The sequence below is a fragment of the Tyto alba genome, unplaced genomic scaffold (genome assembly GCF_018691265.1).
Source record: "Tyto alba isolate M040663 unplaced genomic scaffold, T.alba_DEE_v4.0 Super-Scaffold_6, whole genome shotgun sequence".
NCBI lineage: Eukaryota > Metazoa > Chordata > Aves > Strigiformes > Tytonidae > Tyto > Tyto alba.
This window is the reverse complement of record NW_024881327.1, coordinates 25,911,854-25,936,930: the sequence shown is the minus strand read 5'-3', so window position 1 is coordinate 25,936,930 and position 25,077 is coordinate 25,911,854. Positions and strand designations below refer to the sequence as shown.

The 25,077-nt window shown below is 38.4% G+C and overlaps 1 protein-coding gene across 1 annotated transcript in view; it reads right to left on the bottom strand.

The window, feature by feature from the left end:
- The window catches only part of CHIC2 (cysteine rich hydrophobic domain 2), a 31,740-nt gene extending 8,015 nt beyond the window's left edge, over positions 1 to 23,725 (bottom strand). The window contains exons 1-5 of the mRNA XM_042807778.1: positions 23,424 to 23,725; positions 16,008 to 16,062; positions 15,704 to 15,859; positions 2,230 to 2,286; positions 2,004 to 2,063 (exon numbers count right to left, since the gene is read on the bottom strand). Coding sequence (XP_042663712.1) covers positions 2,004 to 2,063; positions 2,230 to 2,286; positions 15,704 to 15,859; positions 16,008 to 16,062; positions 23,424 to 23,542 — 447 coding nt within the window. The 5' untranslated portion in view covers positions 23,543 to 23,725. The remainder of the gene's footprint in view (positions 1 to 2,003; positions 2,064 to 2,229; positions 2,287 to 15,703; positions 15,860 to 16,007; positions 16,063 to 23,423) is intronic.
- Between the last annotated feature and the right edge of the window lie 1,352 nt (positions 23,726 to 25,077).

Sequence of the window (25,077 nt, the reverse complement as noted above, 5' to 3'; positions counted from 1 at the left end):
TAATTTCTAAATGCTTTTGATTGCAAAGGAGAACACAACTTGTCTGCTTAGAGAGTAAACACTTCTATCTCTGACAGAATACTGAACATCAGAAAAGAAGTCTGATTGTATTTGTAAGGCAAACAGTTTAAATAATTAATACAAAAACAGGTGTGTAAGTTTAGAGATACTCAGAACTGACTTATTTTCAGAAGTGATGCAAACTGCTCAAAATCCATTGATCACTGACATGAGTCAACCACCGGATGCATCAGAGATACTGGGGCTTCTAATATACAGGCAAGGTTTCAAAAAAGGAGCACGTAGTAAAGCTGAAACACTCTATTTATGCCAAAGGTGTAAGACTATCTTGTCTTTATTTAATCTACGACAGCGGATTTAGAATCTCAGGCTGTCAAAGCACCAAATTTTGGGTACAAGAGTCTAGTTTAAATTGCCTGTTTTGAAAAAAAATTGAGGGTGTTTATTATTTAAATCGTGAACACAACATTAAGGGCAGTTTTTAAAAGATGAGCAAATCAGTTCACTGAAAATAAGAAACTGGTACAGAGAAGTTTTGTAAAAAAATTTTCATTAAATATATCCAGAGATATTACATTAGATATTTCACATATTGAAAATAAAATCTTAGACCTTTATCCTGTAAAACTATATGCCCATGCTTACATTATATTAATGTAAACAGGTCAACTGATTTTAAATTTTATTTAATAGAATGAATGTTCATCTGTAAATGTTGCTGGGCCACAGTATTTACAAACTAGCATTTTATGTGTTTTTTTCAACTGAATTTGCAAAACACTGGATGTGACAACATTTCAGTAAAGCTCAAATCTACTTTCTGAAATTTGCTTTATTCCACTTTCAGTCACACCTCATACACCTAAACCAAAAAAATCTGTAGAATAGATGTTACAAAAAGTCTCTTTATTCAGTGATCTGAATAAAGCAATTCTGTAAAAAACACATTTTAAAGGTCTTATGTTTCAGGCTAGAAATAAGATCTAATGTAGAAACGGGAAAAAGGAGAAGGCTAAAAGAAGAACATTCTTTTAATATAATTTCCAACTCTTTAATCGCTTTCAAAATTTTTATATGCGTGATAGCTTTGTTGTTTCAAAGAACAAAATATCATGTAATGAAAGATCACAGGTAAGTTAGAACTCAGAGTAGATACTTCTCAAAGGTTGATCTTTATTTTTAAAAAGTTAACCCTTCCTAACACCTACTTCCTAGAGCATTAAAAAAAATTAGGCAAATTCTAACGTTTCTTACATTTTAGCAGCTTAATTTCAACCTATTCTCTGTACCTCCAAGATATTTTGCAAATGGAGATAAGAACAGCACCGAAAAAGAGCAAGAGTGTTGCAAGCTGAACAAACTGAAATCCCACACTGGACATCATTCACTTTAAACTACATGTAACTTCTCACTGTATATTTCCAAGAAGGGATTATTGAGTCTCAGTCAAAGACTGAAGTAAGTTAAAACTCCAGAGACTGACTTAAAAATATTTTAGTAACATCGATTGGAGATAAAGATACTTTCAGAACAGTTGAGGTAAGGGGCAGTTAAAATCTAAAAAGGCTAAAGGTTTCTTAAGCTCCAACAGCTTAGTTGAAAGGTCTTCTTCCATACTTTTAGACTTGATTAGCATTATATAAAACAGCCATATCTGACTTGCTGCGTAACCAAAGTTGTGGTTATTCTTTATACAGCATCTAAAATTTCACACTCCATCAGCACATGTTCAAGCTATTTTATCTTGGCAATTAATTTATTATTTTTCAGAACACAGTGAAGCCTTGTTTTCAAGTCATTCATAACTTTATAAATCAGTCCTGCACATGAAACCATGCATCTGTGAACCGTAGAAAATCCTTGCACTCAGGCGATTAAGCTCCTGACACCTTTACTGATTAATAATCATGAAAAGAATAAGATCAGAAGCAAAATAAATGATCATTTAATAGAGAAACTCACAAAACAGCCCTTTAACTTACATATTCCATCATGTTATTCGTTTCACATTTCCTTTTGCTTAGTCGCCAATGCAAGCACAGCTAGACAAGGAGGAAAGAAAAAGAAGAAAAATGAGCTGTATTTCATTGCAGCACACAGACTAGCCCATTTGTCCACCTTTCATATTTTTCGTTCAACAAAAGCATCTGTTTCCATACTGTGCAATTCAAACTCCAACAGTACGAAGCTGCTCCCTGCGGCACTCACCTTGTGGTATAACCTATTGTTTTCCCATTCTAATAACTTCTCAATCGATCTTCGTGTCTGGAAGACAAATGAGAAAGAATTTTACTCTTGACTGGTTTTAGAAAAACTTTGTTTTGCAGCTGCTTTTGTGTGAAAAGGAGAGAGGTACAGGACAGTGACTGAGTACAGGGTGGTCTGTAGTACTACTAAAACTTCTCTGGTATTAAATAGTAAGTGGAACAGAAACAACTTTTTGTGACATCCAGATAACTACCTTCAACCATTTTGGAACAAAAAGTGTTCATATATATGTTTTCTGGTTCTTACAGCAGTTATAACTTCAAAACTATAGAAAATTTGAAGTGATCTAAGTATAAAAGCAGGAACACTGCTCCCCCAGTATCAGCAGTCTAAATGCACTGCTTCTAAGAAGGTCAGCATCTAAACTGACAAACGCTGCAAACTATTTTGCAACGCTGTAAGTCAAGTACAGATACACAATACTCTAAACAAAAGAGAAATTTTTGTTAACTTTTATATCTACATTTTAGAGACTGAAAACCAAATGCAGCAAGTTACAGTAAATTGCCCAAATGAGTATTACTAAATCTGTGATTTGTATAAAAAGCAAACCCAATATTTAGGGTTCTAAAGTAAAGTTTTATTGCCTATGTTGTCCACACTTGACACTTCAGATGGAGAATCCTGAAAGCTGTTCTGCACAGCTTTATAAGATTATGCATGCTAGTATGAAAGGACATTCTGTGCTGTAAAGTTTCACAGCATTTTGAATATAATTATTCAGTTATATTTACATTTGAGAAATACATTCTGACGTTTATGGTCATTTGCCTGCCAGAATATATACTGCTTAGCTCTAAATGGGATTTGCTACTGACTATGAATAAAAAGAGGATAATTCATGGTGCCAGGTGTTAAGATGAGACCAACAGAGCTGCAGGTGCAAAAGGACGGAGCAGTGACAAGGATCAAATACAACTTAGTGCAGCTGCAGCTTCCTTACAAGGCAGAGAGGGGTGAGGGGAAGGGATGAGAAGGCATCTTGCTGTTATTACTACAAACTACAAGTACTGTAAATGAACCTTAACAAAGGAAACTAAATGCTGTCATGAGAAACAAGAATGTCTGAGTAAGATAAAAATCAGACAAATTATTCATTTCCCACCAAACATTAACACCTTGGTTTTCAAACATCAGTTTCTCTCTAGTTTAATACCGAAGTGGTTGTGGGGAAACACGTCTAAGCATGTACTGTGGTCACATGATTAAAAATTAGATCATTGCTATCTAGGAGCAATCATTACACTGAATTTTTATTATGTTTTATTTTAAAAAGCACAAGTCAAGGAATTATCAGAAGGTGGATGTGCCAGTGACTAATTTATCACATCAACTGGGAATTGAGTATTTTTGGGGTTATTGTTATTATTATGTTTTTAAAGACAGTGCCCTTTAACAATAATCAGTAGACCTCACTTGTTTCTTTGTAAAGATAGCCTTTTAGAGTCTGCTCTCCTTTTAAATGAAAATAGGGCAGCAGTTATGGTCACACTTTTGTTAATTTAGTTGCCAGTCAGCTCCAAATCAAAAGAAAATAAGGCTGCAGAGTGTAATTAACATTCAGTTCAGTCGTTTTGTCCCTTGTCTAGCCCCCAAGCTTTGTTAAAATTGCCATCTGAATGCTGAAGGCTGTAGGGAAATCGATTTGATTCTAATCGCACCATGAAAAGAACATGATCTAACTGCTTTCAGCCCTCCGTAAATCTGTACTAGGTCTTTAGCACAATGCAACTTCCAATTTAAAAAGCACTGAATGTCTCGTCAATGACTTTGTGAAGAAAAAAGAACAAGGAGCAGACATAAAAATTCCAATAGTTGTTTAAGCATTAAAGTTCATTTGCATCACAGCAAACCTGAAAAGGGCTGACCTCTCAAACCGCCTCTCAGGTCTATGAAGTTGTAGCCTTGACAAGCTCACATTGACAGAGCTCATTGACTCTGAAAGGCTACTCTATCAATGGTGAAAAATGGCAATAGGTTCTACTCTGAGCAGGCATCTGCCTGCCCACCCGCTGCTAAACCAATGGCAAAACTGATTCAAAACCTGAATCTACCTTGTAATCTTCCTTTCCAGGATCTTTTAATAATAGATTAAGATCACTATACCATTTAATTTCATTGTTTGCCCAAAAGAGTGTGCAAAACATCCAAGCTTTTCAAATTCCAATAAAATTACACATATATTACAATACATACACCTAAATAAGAAATTGATAGGTAGTTATGGACTATTAATTGGTTTATTTAAATAAGAAGCCAGTTTAAAGTTATTTGATTAGCGTGAGATAAAAACACAAACATATGCAGCCTCAAGACCACAATTATTTATATTCCCAGAGCCTTAAATACAATCCTTCCTGTAGTACAATTTGGGATAGTCATAGCTCCCGAATCATGTCATATTATCAATACAGAAGTGTTAACGAAAATTAGACTGTAAAATATTTCTGCAAACCTCAGAGCTTGGAATAAAAAGAAATGCATTAAACAGCATCACACAATTCACTATAGTAAGTTTTCTTCCTACTTGACAGGTGAAAAAAAGCACTTGCACGTGCAGCTTAATTAATCACTGCTCTTGACATCTCAATGATTTACAGTGAGGAGCAGGTGAGGATATACAAAACCAGAAAGGAACACTTGATTTGAGTGTAGCATTTCCAGCACACTAGGATGACAAGCTTATATATTCTATCAATGGTGTACAGAAAAACCCATACAGCAAATTATTTGTTAGCCGCAACAAAAGCACAAATTAAGTGGAAGCGAGACTTGCTTATTAGGAAGATTTAATACTATACAGCTTTTTAAAATTTTTTTCTTAAAAAAAACAATCCAATATTTGAGCAAAGCTAAAACTGCAACTTAAGCACACTTTTTAGCATACCAATTATAAGAAAGTATGCTTTGTAACATACTCCATGAAAAAAGCAGATAGGCTTTAATGTTATCCACAGAATTCTGTGAAATAGACCTCTTTAGTCAATGATCTAGATGCGATGTTTAACGAAACATTCCTGTAACATAACTGATTCTTTAAAGATATTCATGTTTGGCAGTGTCTTTTAAAAAATCAGACTACCAAAAGAACCCAACTCAGAGCACACTTTCACCAATGCTTATTGCTCCCAGTTAAGTAAAATAAGGTTTTGCCCTTAAACATAGAAGAAAGAAAAAATATAGGAAGACCATGTATTCACTTTTAATGCAGAAACAAGGCAGTACCGAATACAAATAGTGTGTTACCTGTATTACCAACTGCAAGACCTTTCTGTTACATCTTTGCAGTGCGTAGTGAAGTTAGCTTACAATTCCAGATGCAGTTATGATGTGGACTGAGAGGCTGTGCAGCCACAGGGCCCCCTCTTGCAGTGCATGACGTGGAACAAGCACACTACACTAAACCGTACTAGTGAATGGGCCAAAGCCCCTTCAACTCCTGCTGTAAATCAGTGAATGACTGGTACAATATTAAACAAAAGGATCTTACATGACTCCCAAAACGGTGCTAATTTGAGTACCTCCCTTTGTCTTCATTTAAGTGGGGAAACAACATGGACAGTAACAACAAGATCCTCCACTACCAATTTTATTCATAGTTGTATGGGAACAACAGAAGAATATCCCACTACTTGCATTTGATCTTTGACTTCTCATCTGAAAACTTCCAAACATATGTAAATATAGTACAATATTAGTCCAATAAACAGTATGGAGATTTCCAAATCCCTTCACGTAAAACTTTACCACAATCAAGTATTAATAATTATACTCAAATTTCAAAATACAAAGAAGCCAATTTAAGCAGATTTTTATTGATTTTCATATGGCCAGAGTGTGTATTATACCCCATCGAAGAGAGGCAAAGGATCCTATCAGAGGTGTGAACCATACCATCTTCACTCACTCAAAGAGAAAAATGATGGAAGCAGGAATTTCTGTTCATTCTCCAAAGATATAGCTGACTACAAAACTTATACCCAAGTAATTTAGTTACCAGCACAAACAATGAAATATAAAGTTAAAAGATAACTGAGTCACACAACTGTACGCTCACTTTCAACACGCCAGAACCATATTGGTGCCAGGAAAATGTCAAAGCTGTACTCAGAATCCACATAACTGAATTACATATATCTTTATCTGTGCTGAGAAAGTCCCCACCTTGAACACTGCATGACAAATAAATCCTTTAGAAACTGTAAATTGGTAAGATTCCCATCTTGCTGAGGAATTCTCTATTTGTGAAGGGCAAAGACAACAGAGGTAAAACCTGAGTTGATTTCAGGTCCTGACATCCTGGAATACCTACTTCAGCACGCAGTTTGAAAAGGTGTCCAGACACACAGGTGTATTTGGATCATCTTCCCTATTAGTAGCTAGAGTATTTCTTACTAGAGACTATTGTAAGGGTCCTCATCCCAGAAGTTACTGCAGCATCCGTCTTACCTTCCAGATGATTCTGGGCAGAAAGTGAGCCCAGACCAAAGCACAGACCAAAGCTTCTGATCAGGCAAAGAGAAATAAAATCAGCAGAATTCCGCAGCAGAAGAACTGACAACATCAAGTTGGTCTCAGGAAACTTCCTGTTCTAAAAGATAGCTCTGAGGATATTGTCCCATATCCTCACATGATCCATAAACTGACCTAATTTTTATGGGTCTCAAGCCTGGGTTGGTACATCACAGAGAGATTCATTTAAAGCTTAATGAATCAACTACCTTCTGTAAAGGTTTCTTCCACCACACTGTCTGCTGATATAAAGAAGAGAGCAGCGTTATTTGACATCACTGCATGTAACAATTTTTAATATGGAAGCCAAAGACAATTCCTCAGACACTCTGGTTACCTTGATTCTCAAACTCTTAGACTGCTTAAGAAAGCACTAAAGCCATGAAATATGTGGAGAATGGAGAAAGTGTACAGAACATACACTCTGTGTACATTATCCACAAGTACAATGGAGAATATCTTATAGTATTATCATCACCGTATTAACTGATCGATACTGGATAAGTGTTTTCCAAAGCCATCTTGGTTTGCAGAAGAAACATGTGGTAGAGAAAAGTTATCAAGTAAAGTTCCTAAAAGTTGATTACAAAATTCTTACGTAAATCTTCTCTCAAATATAAACAATCCAAAAGACTCGAGATGCTAACTTGATACTTTAGCCACTGGATATTTCAGCTGTCCTATAAGAGCTAAGTCACCAAACAAGTGTAGCTAGCTACTTTCTGTAATGAGGTGACAGCAACTAGAGCCAACTGTTGTGGAAACTTCATACTATGGAGAAGCTTTGTAGAAGAAATGATCTTGACCCTGGCAAAAATAACATGCTTCCCTTGAGAAGGCCTAATCGAAATGGGGAAAAAACACATTTCACAAGCAGACAGATGTTGAACTGATCCATGAAGTATCACGATTATAATTAATATTGTTTCTCAAATTTGTAAATAAAGATTTCCAACTCTTATTCTAGGATTAAATTCTAGCTCTGATTCTCTGTCATTATAAGGAACCAAAAACCATGAAGCTCTGCTCCCTCCAAACAAATTACTCAAATCTGGCCATGACAATCTAAAGTATCCACCTCCTGCTGAAGGACATTTTCACAGAAAGTATCACAAAAAATGAAGATGCAAGATGGAATTGACTATAACAAGGATGAAAATATGATTGAATCTCCATTAAATAACTCATCTGGTGTCATCCACTGTGGTAAATTATAAACTGAATATGGAGGAAAACTCCACCTCCATCTTCTCTTTTAAGATTACAGAGATGTTAATTTGGGTCTCCATTGTTTCTTTCCAAAATACCCAGTAGTATGCTATGGAACATAGTTCAAGGCCAGTGCAGGTGGAAAAATTAAAGAATCTCAGGTTACATGGTTACATCTCTATTAGGAAATGAAATTGTGCCCAGAAACATTCTCATTCACTTGAAGCCAGCTGGCAGGGAACAGCTTATATCTATATCAGTAAGTTTTCATAACCTCCAAACCACTCATAGTGCCTGGAGCATTCTGACAATGCCTAGGAATTGTTACACAATACAGACCCAGAGCCTGCCAAGGACCTCTGTAAGAGCACAAATTATAAAGCGCCAATTCCTAGGAACACTCCCAGGTTTAATTTATTAGTATGTAGGAAGCCTTTGACTCCTGCTGTTACAAGTGTCTAAGGGCAGCGGCCAAGAATGGAAGAGAAGCTACATGGCCAGAAAGACTGAAAGGCAGCACAACTTAACAGAATAACTCTAGAAGGCCCTGTAAAATCCAATGCTATGCTAATGTGCATGCTGAAGAGAATGATCCCTCTGAAAGGGACAGCCTCTACAGTGCCTTGCCCATTTAGGATTGAACCAGAAAATTACAGAATCCCAAGTAAGTTGATCCTGTACCTAGGGAACCAGTTTAGAAAAAATAAATCTGGCTACTTAAAAAATATTTTCCATCACCATCATAATTACTGTTCCAAACTCAGCAATTTATTACAAAATTCAGCAAAAATAATTTTTATGGGGAACAAAACGAAAAGTATCCAATCATTTTCCACTTTACGTGTACGTTTGGTATGGCAGAAGACTTATCAACTCCTTCAGTCTTCCCTTTTGTAGAACTGTGACACAGCCCCCATCCTCTCCACTGGTTTTGTCATTAGTCATGTTTCCTGAACTACTTTTTTTTTGTTAAATAACAGGTTACTTTATTTATACATAATGCTTGAGTTACTGAGAGTATGTCACTTATGCAGAAAATAATGTTTTATCCTGGTTTGTTTAATAAAATAGAAGAGTGAATACATTGCAGAGGAAAAGCAAGGGAAGAGGCATAGAAGTGTCACTCTCTCACATTTACCAGCAGCCCGTTCTAGTTTTATGTTTGTTTTACAGTAACACAGCCTAAGAAGTTTTTCTTCAGTGAAGTGCTTTCTACTTATGTTAATTTCGCCATATAAATTTCAGATAATTTTGCATTTTAATTCTTTCCTCAACAGTGTTTGCATATGCTCCTTATTTGCATCATCCACAAGCTGCTAAAGACAGAATCCTAAAAACGACCCTTCCTAACCTGATTTCCAAATCTAACAACTAGCTAGACAATTTTTAGCATGCTCATTCAAAATAACTCTACGCAAATTTTAACTAGCTCACATTTGTTTTTTTCAGAAACATGTCAAATTTGGACATGAAAAGCAATACAAAAAGCAGTATTAAAACCAAATCACTCCATGATCTACGGCTCCCTCTACATAGCTTAATCATCACAATGCAAAAGGTGCTATAACATGGAAATATTAATCCTATATGTATTATTTTCATTAGTATTAGAATGTTCAGAGATATTCTAATTAAAAATGCAATTAAATTTTAAATAGCTTTTAGACTATTCGCTATAGAAACCAAAGACCTATGCTGCATTTTACATTAATATAAAACCTATTAAGAGTACATGAAATTACAATCTTCACTTTAGAATACATATTTTTGAAGCACTAAAAGACTTGCACTTGACCTATAAAGACACAAACTAATATTTTGTGATTTATTTGTATTTGTAAGTATTCTTCATACCAATCTTATTGCTCTGCCCTCCCAAGCAGGTTTTCAAATTAAGAGACATAACAGAACTATTTGCTCCCACACCTCGTTATGCACTAACTCAATACTCTACCCTTCAGGAAAGCACATGAAAACCTGATAAACCTTTACAGGGTGCTCTGAAGGAAATAAAATCTTATTTCAGAGATAAAGAAAAAAACATTCAGAGCTATAGACATGATGATTTCATATTTACAGTGTTCTACAAGATTTGCCACTTCAAGTTCACTATGTGGAAGACATAGTGACTCTTCTGACCAAAATTATAGTGAACAATTTTTAAAGAAAAATATACCAGGTCTGAATCTTCTGATTCTTTTAAAGTTTTCATTTCATGGATAGTACTAAAAAAATATACGATTTTAAAGACCTCTGAATACATTTGATACATACAAACCCTACTTAAAAGTTTTATGAAGCTGACTGGAACCAATAAAGATCACGAGTGTTCTGGTTGGGATAAACATAATAAATACATTACAATTTTAAAGATTCTTCCAAATGGAATTGCAATGTAAGTTGTCACAACAGAGCCTTCAAAAACAAGGCACCTTCCATCTTACAGAGTTGCCTTGAAGAACTGCTTGGAAAAGCATTATGGTATTAGAGTATCTCCAGTGCCAAGTCCCTGGCAGATAGGCAGAGGAGAAAAATATATATTTTCTTCAGTTTTGAAAATAAATGTAATGTATTTATAGCTTCAATAAACTGAGCTAATGTATTTTAACATCAGTATCATCCACTGACATGCAAGACTACTGTATTTAAGAAAATTCATTCCAGCTCCTCCACCACATATTTAATTTAATCAATACTTTGGAAGTTGTAATTAGCTTATGTTTATACAGCACTCTGAAGATGTAAACTGCTACGTAAGTGACAACTAATGATGAGGCTTAAGCAGCATTCATCAGCTTTGTGTGAGTTCACAAACAAACAAGTAGCTCTTGAAATTATTAGTACAGATGACTATTAAATCTCATTCTATTCATTTTAAGAAATTGCCCATGAACCTTCTGAAACATGCAATTTACATGTACAATACCAGCTTTTAAGAAATCTAGCAGTACTGCAATTCTATCAGCTTTCATTGTTACCATTTCTGTTGAAATTATTTATCCTATTTACACATCAGGAACTACAGCATTTAGTTAACACTGAAAATGAGTGTCAATTCATTTGAAAAAGTGGCTTCAAACGGGCACCTCAGCCTGTAGTGCTTTTTGAATTATAATTCACTATGTCATTCTTTTTGTTTAAAGAACAATAACTTATAGACTTAATGTTCATTTGTACAATCTGGAACTTGTCCCAGGAAGGATGGTACAATCTATGAGTAAAACTGCTGAAGATCACTGACGATCTAGATCTGCAAATGAGGGACTGTATTTCCTGTAACGTTCTTGCAGCTTTTATTCATTAAAATTGAATCAAGACCACATAAAAGGAGAGAGGCAATAAGATATTGAATCAAATTAAACATTTATTCTACTGGCGAAGAGTAGCAGGCTTTTTCTCAAATACCTCAGTGCAAAAGAAGAAAACAATACTATACAAAGACTTCCAAAACTAGCACTGAACAAAGCACTGAAAAGAAAAATACAGTGAAGGGAACGCTTTCATTGCATTGAAATGCATTAAAGTGATATAATTAACAATTAAGCTTACAAATGTCTGTGACTTAATAAATTCCTAGTTTGAAGCACCTGCTGATTTAAGCAGCCAAACCCATAACTTATTTTTCACTGCACAAAAATAAGCACGTATTTCCATTACCCACAAACTTTCAATAATTGTCAGTAATTTAAAAAATCATATTTACATTTGTGATAATATTCCATTAGAACTTTAAAAGTCAATGAAAGATTTAAAATACAGAATACAGAGAAAGATTAAGAGAATTATTGTAACCTCATAAACACTGAAGCTTTCATTTTATCTACATGAACCTTAAAAAATGTTTCTCTGACAAACAGCTGTGAAGTATACCAGCAATTTAACAGCATGGTAGATTGATTCATCCTCATTAAAACAGGCATTTCTTAATTGGTCATTCTGAGAAAAATTACTCTTTTGTATTAAAAGTAAGCAATTGTATAGTTGAAACAGTTAATTTAAAACTCCTTAATTTGAGAAACACTCCCACCTGTTAGCTCACTGTAAATGTAATTTAACAAAACAGATTTGTTAGTCTTCTATTTCAGTAGAAAAGAGCAAAGAGTAAGGCTGGTATATTTTTATTGTGCAATTAAAACATATTCTACACAAATTTCAGTTCTACACAGGAACACTCCCATGCTGCTTTCAGAAATCAAACTCTAATTATATGGTCCTGGGAATCTTTTGTGATCACTGCAGCAAAATTCCAAGTAACTGTCCTTTCACCAGGAATCACTTAGGACAGGGCTGAATTAGCAAAACTCTCTAGGCAACATTTCTCAGGCATGTGCAGGTACTGTAAAATAAGTAACCTTTTATTACTGTTCACTTGTCATAAATGTTTTACATTATGAGTGCCAGTGGGAAAGAATCCACTGTATCTAAAAGTTGAAGGGAAGGAACAGGCACATGTCATCCTGGATCCCTGTTTCCTCAAGAAGTGAATCCTGGCTCTTGTGACTATACCTATGGCTGGAGTATGACCAGCGAAAGTAGCTCTGAAGAAGTCAAAGCACGGAAGATCATTTGATCAACACAACCCTCTTCCAAGATGCAACAGAGTCAGCGATGAGCAGTACAAGAGTTCAAAATGTGATTACTTCACACCAAATACATTAGTCTGCTGTGTATCAGCAAAACTGTGCCACTAGCAGCAAATCAAAAGAGTTTATGGATTTCAATTTTTTTTAGTGGAAGAATGTGAAGTTGCTTCTTGTCACAGTTCTACTGGAATCTACTAAGCAAATTACAGATTGGAACATAGATGAACCAGGTTGTATTTACAAGTGCTGTCAATTTGCTGAGCAGCTCCAGGTAATTCACATCATGCACTGTCTCTCACTTTTCCCACTTCCAGTAAAATACATATGATAGTTTCCTGTACTTGTCATAGCACTCTGACAAACTGATGGGAAGTCCTGCATAAAAGAAATCTTACAAGCTTGGGTACTCAGTTCAGTACTGAGATCTTAAAGGGTACAAAACTTATAACTCCAGGTAAGAGGGATTTAAAGGATTTAAATCACTTTGTACTTTTCTGATCTGGGTCAACCAAAAAATAAAGTTGAATCCACCCATACCTATTCAAGCAACTCAAGTGGCAGTAACTTTTCACTGCTCTTCCATGAGCAGTAGCCCTGACTAGAATCATTACAAATTCTTCTGCTTGTTTCCTATACTAGAATTTGCAAATATGTCCTTGAAAATATTCCAGAGCTTTCCTCCTTACCTCCTCTACCAGGAAAAAAAAGTCTTTCCCAGGCAGGTCCAGGATTAGGAGTTATAGTTTGGGAAACCATTCTTGTCTCTTTCAGTTTGTCTTTAAGAACACAAGTTAAATTAATTCTTCTCTATTTTATAATCTCCAGATGCACAAGCAACACCAACTTCTGGGTTCTCTGACAGACAGCCCTCTAAGCAGGCATCCATTTGCTGAGCTGCTGACACGGACAAATGATGATGTCACAAGATCTGAAGTCTCCAGATTGACTTAAACAATTTTCATTCTGGAGGAATAATCAAACTGCTTAAACACAGGTATTCAGTGCCATCAGTGTCTAGCACCACTGTGCCATCCACAGTGGCACAAGCTACTGTGTTTAGGCAGCTGAGTCCTAACCTCAATTTCAACAGTGCTGGACATCCAAGCTTGAGCTTGAGTCATCCATCTTAACTGCAGAAAAAGGTGTAAAGGTCCTTGAATGTCTCCTGGTACAAATTTTCACAGGACAAATGCAACGTTTACTGACAGTCTGAGCCATTCTTCTAGGATGACTTCTGGAACTTCAACCTCAAGTTTCTGTCCTTGCTCCTGCTGCTCATTCTCTTTCCAAGACTCTTTATGCAGTCTGTATATTACAGCAACAATTACACCACGAACCTCTTTCCAACCTCCTCTGCAGAGAGTATCCATGCATTTTCCTTTCAGATTTATCCCTTTTGGAAGGGAGCTTATGTTAACTCCCACAAACTTCAACAGAAGCACTTCTCTTAACTGTTGCTTCACTGGGTTCCCACACAGAACCTCCGTCCTCAGCTTCAGACGGTTTTCTGGCCCCAGATACTTGTAGGCTTACAGCCCTTACCTTTTTCCTGACTGTTTAACAATGTATAAAGAGTTGATAACTTGTGACTTCTGATAATAGATTAAGAGGCCCCTATTTAGAAGATGAGGGCTTGTGGCATCAGCCCCTACCATGTTACATCCTGCTATCATTTCCTGCTACAACAGCATATTATGTGAGAAAAATGGGTCAAACTGAAGAGCACCAGAAGCTTTCTCCTTTACAAGTTAAACATGGACAGTAGCAATGCAAACTTCCCTTGTGATTGTAATGAACAGAGCTAGGTCTAGTTAAGTCACCAACTTATATGTTGAAACAATCAGCAAACTCTGATTTCTTCTAACAGACTTTCAGGACACGAATATATAATCCAAGGAGATTTATGAGTTTGTGTCACCTTAAAGACAGGAAACCTAGGTTTGATATAATTCACACTGATGCCACCATTTTTTTTTTCCTCCACAGACTCCAACGTTACCAGGAGGCTTTTCTACCTATTTTGTATAGAATTAAAACTAACCTTAAGTAATCTCTCAGAGGGACTAAGCATTACGATCTTAACATAGAAAACTAGATTATACAAAAATGAGTAGAGGTTTTGTTATGATCAACGTTCATTCTATAAATATTTTTAGAATGCCTTGATTTACTGATCCTTTAAAATGAGGACTTAAAAAAAATCATGATGATGTTCATTGTACTGTATCACACACAATGATTGCAGCATTAAGAAATATTACACAAGAGAGAACATACACAAGTCTTGTCACGAAATGGGAAGATAAACAGTACTGATAGTGAGAAGAGGATGGCAAAGCACAGAAACTTCCTGCAAAGTAGTGAAACAGGACTAGCCAAAGACAATTTTCATGCACATGAAAACAGAAGAGATGGTAGGGTAACCTAGTTAAGTGCACTGAGGGAAAGGAAGTGAAAAACAGGCATGTGCAATGAGCTTTCTGTTGTGAACAATACACTAAGTACCAAGTGTATGCAGACAAAACACTACTTTGTAGTTCTTAATGTAAAAACACAAACATAACCCACACCTTACTCATCTACATCTTGGATGGAAAATCCAAAAAAAAAAAAAAAAAAAAAAAAAAAAAAAAAAAAAAAAAAAAATCAATCAATCATCTTTTTTAAAATTGCCTTTTTAAACAAAAATGTATGGCTATTTGGGCCACAGTGTAATCAGAAGCTCCTCAAAACAAACTGCCACTCAATCACTGCCAAATTCTGATAATCCCAAACAGTGTATTACAGAGGAGATGCAACTATTTAAAAAGTACATTGAAAGTTACTCCAATAATAGTAAGTTCTGTGCAGTACGTGGTTCTAGCAGACACACTGAGCTATACTACCACTCACTGAGTTACAAGGTCAAAGTTCTGACTGGTGTCTGTTGTAACTTTATCTAGTATGATAGACGACTGATACCAATATGTATGAAAACAAACTGATTTAAGTAAGTTCTAGCACAGAGTTTTTAAAGGTGGGGAGAAAAAAAAAAAAAAAAAATACAAACAACAAAATGAGAACAAACCCAGTACAACTCTATCAAAAATTATATGAATAGTTCAACTTACTCTTTTACTGAGGCAGATAACTGGCCACATACTACAACCTAAAGTGCAGCAGCAGCAAAGGCATCCACATAGTAGCCATCGTACATTAACTGGAAGGTTCTTCTTAAGACAACTGTTAACTCTACTGATGCTGGCTTTAAATTCTTCGGGTGCAACCTACAAGAGGAAAAAGAACAAAAAAAAAGCAACAAACTAGTACCACAGCAGTGCTATTTATTGCTCTTACAATGGTCTACACCTGGAACTCTTGTTTTCATAATAAAATCTTGACTCTAATTCCAAATTCCTATTCACAGATACTTACCTTTCCAGTTAAAGAAGACGGAAACTCTGCTTCAAATTTGTTGCTTAGTCCAAACCTGCAAAAACAAGATGAAGATCATACCAAAATTATAAATAAACCCAATCCATGCCACAAGTTACAAGCACCTCATAATACTCTCAGGATTTGTATCACAACAGCATTATTTTCAGGAAGAGGACACTTACTAAAAGTAATTCCTAGAATTATCCTAGCAGACAAAAGTACACCCTTGTACACAGTTTGAAATCCATCTTGCCTACAGTCCCTTCTTAAAGTTCTGTTGCTACTGTCGACTCTTCCCCAAGCTCAGCATACTCTTTATAAGAAATAGTGGCAAGTGTGAAAAGTGAAGTACTTAAGGGGAGAGAGGAAGTAAGTTAAGGTCACAGTTTTAATTACCCCACTTCTCCATCAGTACAGATTGTATCTTGAAAAAAAACCTTATCCAGTGTTATTCCACTCAGGCCATGCTAAATAACTGTTGTAAGCATAAAAATGGAATCAATACCAGCTTGTTTATTCAGAAAAATACTCTAATAATTTTCAGAACACAAAATACAACCTGACAAAACACGATTTAAATGATATCTAATTTGAAAGAAACAAATATGAATGTAAAGCTGTGAGGCAGTTTGAGATGAGCAGAAATTACTAATTATTTTGCATTTCAGAAGATCTAAAGATTAGAAGAGTTTCACATAGTCTATAAAAAAAAAAAAAAATTCTATCTTGCAGTTGCCTGGTTGGGTTCATGAATGGACAAACCTCAAAGAAAATTCAAATATTTTCTGGCATGTGGTCTGGTCAATAACTTCTAATAGGGACTACACAGTCTAACCAAGTAATTAATAAAACTGTATGACTGACTACTAATTTGGTAAGCAACAGTCAGTGTAAAATTTAAGTTGTAATTAATAACCTTCTGAATATAAAACAAAGCAGCCTTACCATCAGATACTACAACCCCAAACTGAAAATAAAGCTGCTCAAGGCTTGAATATTAGCAGCAAACATATCAGACATTGCTTTGTTGTATGCAGAAAAGCTTACCTGAGACTTGATAGCTGACGATTTTAAAGACATAATTTGCTCTGACAGTATGTTTATTAAGCAGCTAGGTATTTCTCAGGGGTTTGGTTTGGGTTTTTTTCCTTACTGAACTGAATGATCTGCATGCCAATGGAGAACTTTGTCCAAGTAATCAAATGGGCAGATAAGTGCTGCACCAATGGCGAGCTGCTGTGGAAAGGCCTCACAAAACCCAGTGGACAAAAGGTGACAGATGAGCTTCTACATGGATCAATAAAAGCTGGTGAATCTTGGGAAAGTTAAACTGTGCTTATGTGACATTCAACTAAAGTTTGGAATCTACAGCTCAAGAGAGAGATATCTTTTATCACCACTCATCATTCTCTTAAATATCAGCTCAATGCAAGCAGCAGCTGCCAGAAATAGCAATAAAATACTGGGCGCCACTAGGAAGGTGACTAAGATGCGACAGAGGGCATCATTTTGACTCTCCATAAAACCCTCATATACCCACATATTCAGTACTGGGTGCAGTTCTGGCATCCACATTTCACGGAGAACTTGGAATTAAGAGAAAGCAAAGAAGGAAAACTGATATAATTAAGGCAATAAAGCAGCTGCCTTAGGAGACCAACAAGGCTGACATTAACTTGCAAAAGAGAAGACTGAGAATGGTATATGATCAATGTACAAAGATTCAGAAAAGCAGTGGACAAGGTGAATGATTAACTGTTAATCACCAAATCCCGCAACAGAGGGCACTCACTGAATATAGTTGGAGATTGGTTTAAAACAGATGAAAGAAAGTGCTTCTTTAAGCTGCAAGTAGCAAAATTCTGGGTTTGTTTCCACAAGAGATTAGTGACGCAGACTGTGCGTCAGATTTTAAGAGAGATTACACAAGTTGCCTGACAAACAGACACTAAAGGAAAGATGATGTTGAAGTATACATCACCTCACAAAACTGCCAATGCCAGAGAGTACAGGGAGAGTAGACACCAGGAACAGCTAGACTTGCATGCAACCCATAAGTAGCAATGCCTGTTGCCACAGTTTGCAACAGCACGCTGGACTAGGTAGTTTATTAATTTGAAGCTGTGGGTTATTTTTATATATGGTCTTAAGGAACAGTAAACAAGTCATCTCCCTATCATTGACTGCAGGCAGTAGAGTCATAGAAACGTTGAATGATTCGGGTTGGAAGGGACCATCAAAGATCATCTAGTCCAACCCCCCTGCCACTAGATCAGGTTGCCCAAAGCCCCGTCCAATCTGACCTTGAACATTTCCCATAATGGGACATCCACAACTTCTCTGGGCTACCTGTTCCAGTGTCTCACCACCCTCATCTTAAAAAACATCCTCCTTATATCCAACTAAATCTATGCTCTTTCTGTTTAAAACCATTTCCCCTTGTCCTGTCACTAAAGGCCCTAGTAAAAAGTCTCTCCATGTTTCCTATAAGCCTTCTTTATATATTGAAAGGCCGCAATAAGGTCTCCCTGGAGACCTTACTCACATATAAGTTACCAAGCATATTTTAATATTTCTAATTAGAATAGTAGCTCTGCCACTCCTACATATCCCTCAAAACTGGTAAAGTAACAAACGAAAACTGTTAACCAGAGAAATATATGGCAAGTTTACCACTTCAGCACAGAACAAAGAAAACCCATACCTATTGGAAACATACCTCTGCCATTGAAAATCCTGTTGAATACTCGACAACAGGAGGAACACCATCCACCCTTTCCCCAAAATCCTGAGTGAAACCAAGTGCCGAGTCAAAAGTTATGTAAATGTCAGAAAGAAGTGTCATGCCCTATCAGTTAAGCTACTTAGAACTGCCAGTAGGTTGAAGTGGAAACCAAAGCCTGAAAAAATCCCTTGGACCCGTATACATTTCATAAACAGCCAAGACTAAAGACTCAAAACTCACGATGCACAGTTGCCATTAGAAGCCTCAAAATAAAATGTAACACCACTAGACTATATAATTAATTCATCAAATCAGACAGATGTCTAAAGAGATGCCTCTCCAAAGAATTATCTTCACGTACTTCATGCTTCAACATCCAGAAGTAATCTACTATGAATAATGGAATTAAATATAAAATTGAGCAATAAGGGAGTGGCCAACTACAAGGATAATTCAGTCCAAAGCAGCTCTTGTTGCAAGAACTAAAATGAAACTGGGCCCCTGACCAAGAGATGAGACAGAATTTCAGCTTTCCCTCTACCCAGCATACTAAGGAAGCCCTTTACTCTGAGGCATGAGCAGGTAAGTCAAAGGCACAAGCAACTCCCCCTGCTCTCAGTTAAGTCACAAAAAATGTAATTGCAGGAAAAAAAAAAAAAAAAAGGCTTTGGGTTTTTTGGTGTGTTTTTTTTTGGGGGGGGGGTTTCTTTATTTTTTGGTGAATGCATGATCCAGAAGTATTCAAATGTTGACAGCTTCATCAAACACAAGCAAATATTCATGGAGATTGCAAAAGCCATGCTTGACAAAGACAACCCTACTGAAAAAGCTCTAGAGATACCTGAATTTGCAAACACACTGAGGCAGAGAGAGGCACAGAAACTTCTGACGAGTACAGTCGCACTTTGGTGAAGTTATAAGCAAATGAGACTGAGACTCTGTACTCAAGGCTTGTGGCAATAAACCACGGTGGGGTAGTGAAAATGAAACATCAAAGCTAACTCAACCAGCTATCAACATCATTCTGAGCTTTCCGCATTACAGTTTTGTCACCATACATAGGCAGTGAAAAGGAGTGGCTCCATACATTAAAAGCTTTGGTAAGTAATTATGTGATCCCAGTATTATTGCTCTTGACTATAAGCTGCAATTTGGAAATTAAAATATCAGAAACTCCACAGAACACTATTACATATCCACTGTAAAGTCATAACAGCTCTGACAAAAAAGCAGCAGGAAGTGTCTTAAAAATCAAACACTGGAAATCAGTATTTTGGAGATGCATTTCCTCAGACAGCTGTCCTCATATAGCACTAGATTACTTTGTACAATACTCCATCTTCAGTGACACGTACTCTTCTCTGCTTACTCTATGCCTTTCCCGTTCTACATCATGTCTTCAAGAGATCCATGCTCACCCCATGCATAAGTACTTTCTTTAACCTTCCAGGAACCTGAAAAAGTGTTTCTTGAAGATGACTCTGCTTGAAGGGTTCAGCTGAGTTCCTAGCCCTTGTGTACAATGCAGAAAGAAGTGGCGAGAGGTGGAAACTTCAAAGTACAGAAGTTTACGGTATAGGGCAGTCAACCTGAAGGGTTTTCTCAGCTTGCAGCTCAGATCTTCCTAACATGTAAAACTGACGCACACTATCCTCTTCCTCTTTGTCCTCTCTTACAGGGATACCAAACCATTTTTTCAGTGCTCTCAACCATACTCTTCAGTTCCACATGTTCACAACCCTTCCAAAACAAATATATATTCCACAAATCTTAACATTCCCTATCCATAATCCCCACACAGCCCTGTTTTCACTCACATGTCCCTCATACAGAGTAAGGTTCAAAAATATGTAAGCAGACTTAAGTTTAATATTAAATAAACTGACTTTGATGAAAATATATTTTGTGAGGGTTTTTCCCACTCCATACAGCTATCTTGCATCAATACTCAATGTGCTAAGATGACAAACAGCACAGAAAGGCACTCACTAGCACATCACAATAGCTCTACATCATTCCAGCACTGCAAAAGACTAATAAATCCATTATTACTAGCTAATACAGTCTGGTGTATATATAAGGCACATGTCTCAACTAGTCAAGGAACAGGAAAGCGCAGGAAAACAGTCACTGAAAAATACAGTCAGACACCTATCACAAATATTCTCTTCGTGATTTCAAACTCATCACATACCTCTATTTCCACCCTAATACAATTTTAGAAACAAGTATGAAATACCTTGGACTTTCAATTCAGTTGTAAGTAAAGTTCTATATTTTCTCAGCTTTCAAGTTTCCTGCCATTAGAAGAGATCACAAGTTATCAGAAACCAGGTCAAACATTGCACCCGACTACCGAGCTATCTAAACTGCTGGTGTGAAAACAGTTTAACTGAATATTAAAAAAAAACAATGTTTAAAAAAAAGGCGTTTTAGGATTGTGTGCAGCGCATTCCAAACAGTGAGTTTTCTTCTTAAACTCTTAGTGCTAACCAAAAGCCCCACATCCTGGAAAGGCAAGCCCATTGTATGTTTTATCTGGATAATATTTACCTGCTTTTCTTTAATTAGTTTTAACTACTCAGCTTAGAAAGGACTCTCGCATGCTTCCATTGTCTGTTGGATGAAATCAAGTAATAGTAAGTGTCTTTCTGACATTAATCTGTAGTCATGGAAATGACATATTTCAAATTCAACATTATGACTCCTATGTAAGATCAGAGAGGATATGACAATAGACAATGAAAAGAGAGCTTCTGTTTAAATATACACATGGCAGAAGCAATCAGCAACACTTTAAATTGCAGAGCTAGAGACAGATCAATCCAGTATTTGCTTAACTGATGATAATTTTTGTCAGACCTTCAAAACACATGCATGCTTTTACACCAGGCAAGACTAATTCATCATATATATAGGACTCAACCTATTCCTTAAATCTGTTAAGTGAATGTTCTGACAGTGATCTAACTTTTAATAATAAGTTTTTCGATCAACGACAAAAAAAAAGTTATAGGCTGTACAAAGGTAAAAGTGGCTGATGCTGTTTAGTGAACTGTTCACACCTGGTATGATAAAGAAAGACAGATAAAGACCAACTGTCTAATTTTGGAGGTACACGTTCCTATTTTGTTGTTCATCCAAAACCTAAAGAACAAATATTTTAAGGAAGATCTCAAAGTAATAATGAGCTAGTGACCATTAATGAACAATTAATGAGGCAAGCATTCTTCTTCAACCACAAAGCTCTCACTAGTCATAGACACACTACGCAAGCTTCCTCACGATTCCACTAACGGGCCTTGATCTTGTCTGGCACAACCTATCTTCCACTATTGGAGAAGAAACCAGTGTTTGCCTCCATTTCAGTTCTCTATACTTTTGCATTTGCTAATATGAAAACTATCTAATTGTGGGTTTGCTCTGTTTTCCAGAAACAGGTTAAGGCTACCATCTTATTTTTAAAGAAGTCACCAGATGGTGATAACTTTTGTTCACAATAAGCAGTCATATGCTGAATGCTCCTGTTCCTTTATGGGGCCTCCTCAGCCTCCTGCCCGTCCACATCCTTCCAACCCTCCAAAACTCTCTCAATCTATCATGCCTTCCTGTTTTTAACCAGACAGCAAACAGCACTGCCCAGCTGTTAGTATCACTTAATGTCAACCAAATATTAAAGCAGTAATGCCACAAAACTACTCTAAATTTAACCCCGGATTTCTGCACAAGTTAGTATCCAAAAATCAGCAGAGTTCACAGGACTCAGAGAAACAGACTGCAATACCTTCAACTTTTATGCTTCTACTGCAAGCCTAGTCCTGCTGAACAGTAAATGCTAACCAAAAAAAAAAAAGTTTGCACTGCTACATTTTGTCTCCAGGTTGATAATTCAGCCTCTGAAACTACATCATAAATGACAGCTACATTCCAGTAGAGTGAGCCTGACAGAACCGACCGAAAGAAAGACACCCTCATCTGTTACATTAGTGAGAAGTACTACACTAACTCACAGTCACTTGCTGCTAGATCGCCAGAGGTCCCAAACATCCACAAAACAAAACCCAGTCACTCCTATGTTAAACACAGTGGAACAACGCGTATCAATCACAACTTAACGTGATTTTACACGTACCTATCTGACTCACGGACGCCTTTTCTTTCTTAAAAGTCCTCATAGCTGTATTAGCTGCCGCACGCTATGTGGGAGTGGGCAACAGATACACAAACAACCCTAAGCAACAGTCCAGCCGGTCATGTGCCGGCACATACCTGTTACACGCAGGAACACGGGCACCTTACTTCCTGACAGCTCATCACTTTGGACAAATACTTCACATTCCTCTGCCAGTCACAGCCCGAACCAGCCTTGTTCGCTCAGCGCCTCGCTGGAGAGCTGCACCCGCCTGCGAGCCCCAGGCGGCCCCCGGCCAGCCGCCCGGCGGGGCCGGGGAGAGCCCTCCCGCGGTCCCACGAGCGCCGGGGGGCCAGGTGGGGCAAGGAAGGAAGGACGGAAGGAAGGAAGGAAGGAAGGGCGGAAGGAAGAAAGGAAGGAAGGAAGGAAGCAGCCCCGGCCCGGTGCTCCCGCCGCCCACCTCCCCGCCTGGCCCCACCGGCCGCCGCCGCCCCCGTCCCACCGCCCGGGCCTCCACCGCCCGCCCCGGCCGCGCAGGCCCCGGCGCGGCCCTTACACGGTGACATGGCCGGAGCCGTGCACCACCACCGGGTCGGGGGAGTACTTGAGGAGCTGCTCCTCCAGCGCCCGCTCCTCGTCCTCCTCCTCCTCGTAGATCTCGTCAAAGTCCGCCATGGCCGGGCCGGGGCGTCCGCTGACAGCGAGAGAGAGGAGCCGGGGCGACGCGACGGGGCCGGCGGCGGAGAACGGGCGGGAGGGGAAGGGGCGGGGGACGCCGCGGTGCCGGGGCGGGCGGCGGCGGCTGAGGCGGCGGCGGCGGCTCCGGGCGAGGAAGCGCCCGTCACCCTCCGCGGGGGGAGGGGGCGAGGGGCGGGGCAGGAACAACAACAACAACATCCGGCCGCGGGGCGCGCCCCGCCCCCGCCGCGCGCGGCCGCTGCTGAGGCGGGAGGCGCGCGCGGCGGAGCGGGGCCGCCCTCAGGGCGCTGTGGCGCCGGGACCCGCGGTGCTGCTTTGCCGTGGGCGGGGAGAGGAGGGCTTTTTTTTTTTCGTTTGTTTGAACCGGCTGGATTCTTTCCCCGCGTTTTACCCCCTTTCTGGGCATCCGTGAAAACAGCGGCGGGGCTTGGGGGCTTGCTGTTAGCTGAGGAGTTGCCCCTTGGGCCGCCTGGAAGACAGCAGGACGTGAGGGAAGCGGCCCCTCTAGCCAAGGCCGGCCTGTGCTGGTGAAGGCTGGGTCCGAATGTTCGCGTGTCCCTTTGGTGCCTGGGTCTGCCAACCCCCTCTGTAGCCTTCCATGGAAAGCTTCCCATGGAGCTTTCATACCTCCATGGAAAGCACCATGCGGAGAGCGTTTGCATGGAGTGCAGAGCAAACAAGCAATGAAATCGCAGAGGAATGGCCCCTTTTAGGGCTATGTATGAAAGCTAACCAGAAAACCCAAAAAAATGAATGGGGCTCTTGCCTCTCAGCAGTTTTGGTATCTGTCACAACCAAAACCTAGAGCAAAGGCTGGAAAATGCCAGTGCAAGCATAATGGCCTTAGGAATGGGTAGGCCCCTGGCTGTTGTGTTAACAGGGGAAGCCAGCCCTGACATGGCATTTAGCGGTAGCGGGGTAGCGTTTTAAAAAGGGAGAGCAGGTAATTTTTATTGGACATAGTGGACTAGGGGATCATGTGGCAGTATTTAATGTATAGATAATGTCAGTTACGGGGTTCAGCCCCAAAAAGTCAAGGAACTGTTTTGGGCTGAGTCTGCTTTTCGTGAGTGTGAAGAGAATTCTACATTCCCCTTTTCTTTCCTAGTGCTTTACTTGGTATAGCTTAATTACAATAGTCCCTTTCTCGGTCATTTTTCTTCTGAAACCTGCAGTTCTTTTTTCCTATCTTGTTAGAGTATATATCAGCTTATTTTCTGAAAGACTACCGTGCCACTTAATCTCCATTACTCACAACGATCCTTGTGGTGTATTTCTCAGGAATAAAGCGTATACAAAGCTGTGATGACGCTTACTGCTCTATGTAAAACCAGGGTAGAAACAGTGTGGCTGCAAGATAGTTCATGACACTGTCTTTGCTGTAAAGGAAAAAAGCAGCATCTTTTACTGTCACCCTGGAAAAGTGTGACAGTATTTCTAACATGAACTACAGGTAACAGGTTTCATTTCCCAAATAACAGAATTCTACAGAATACCAGAGAATTCCCCTG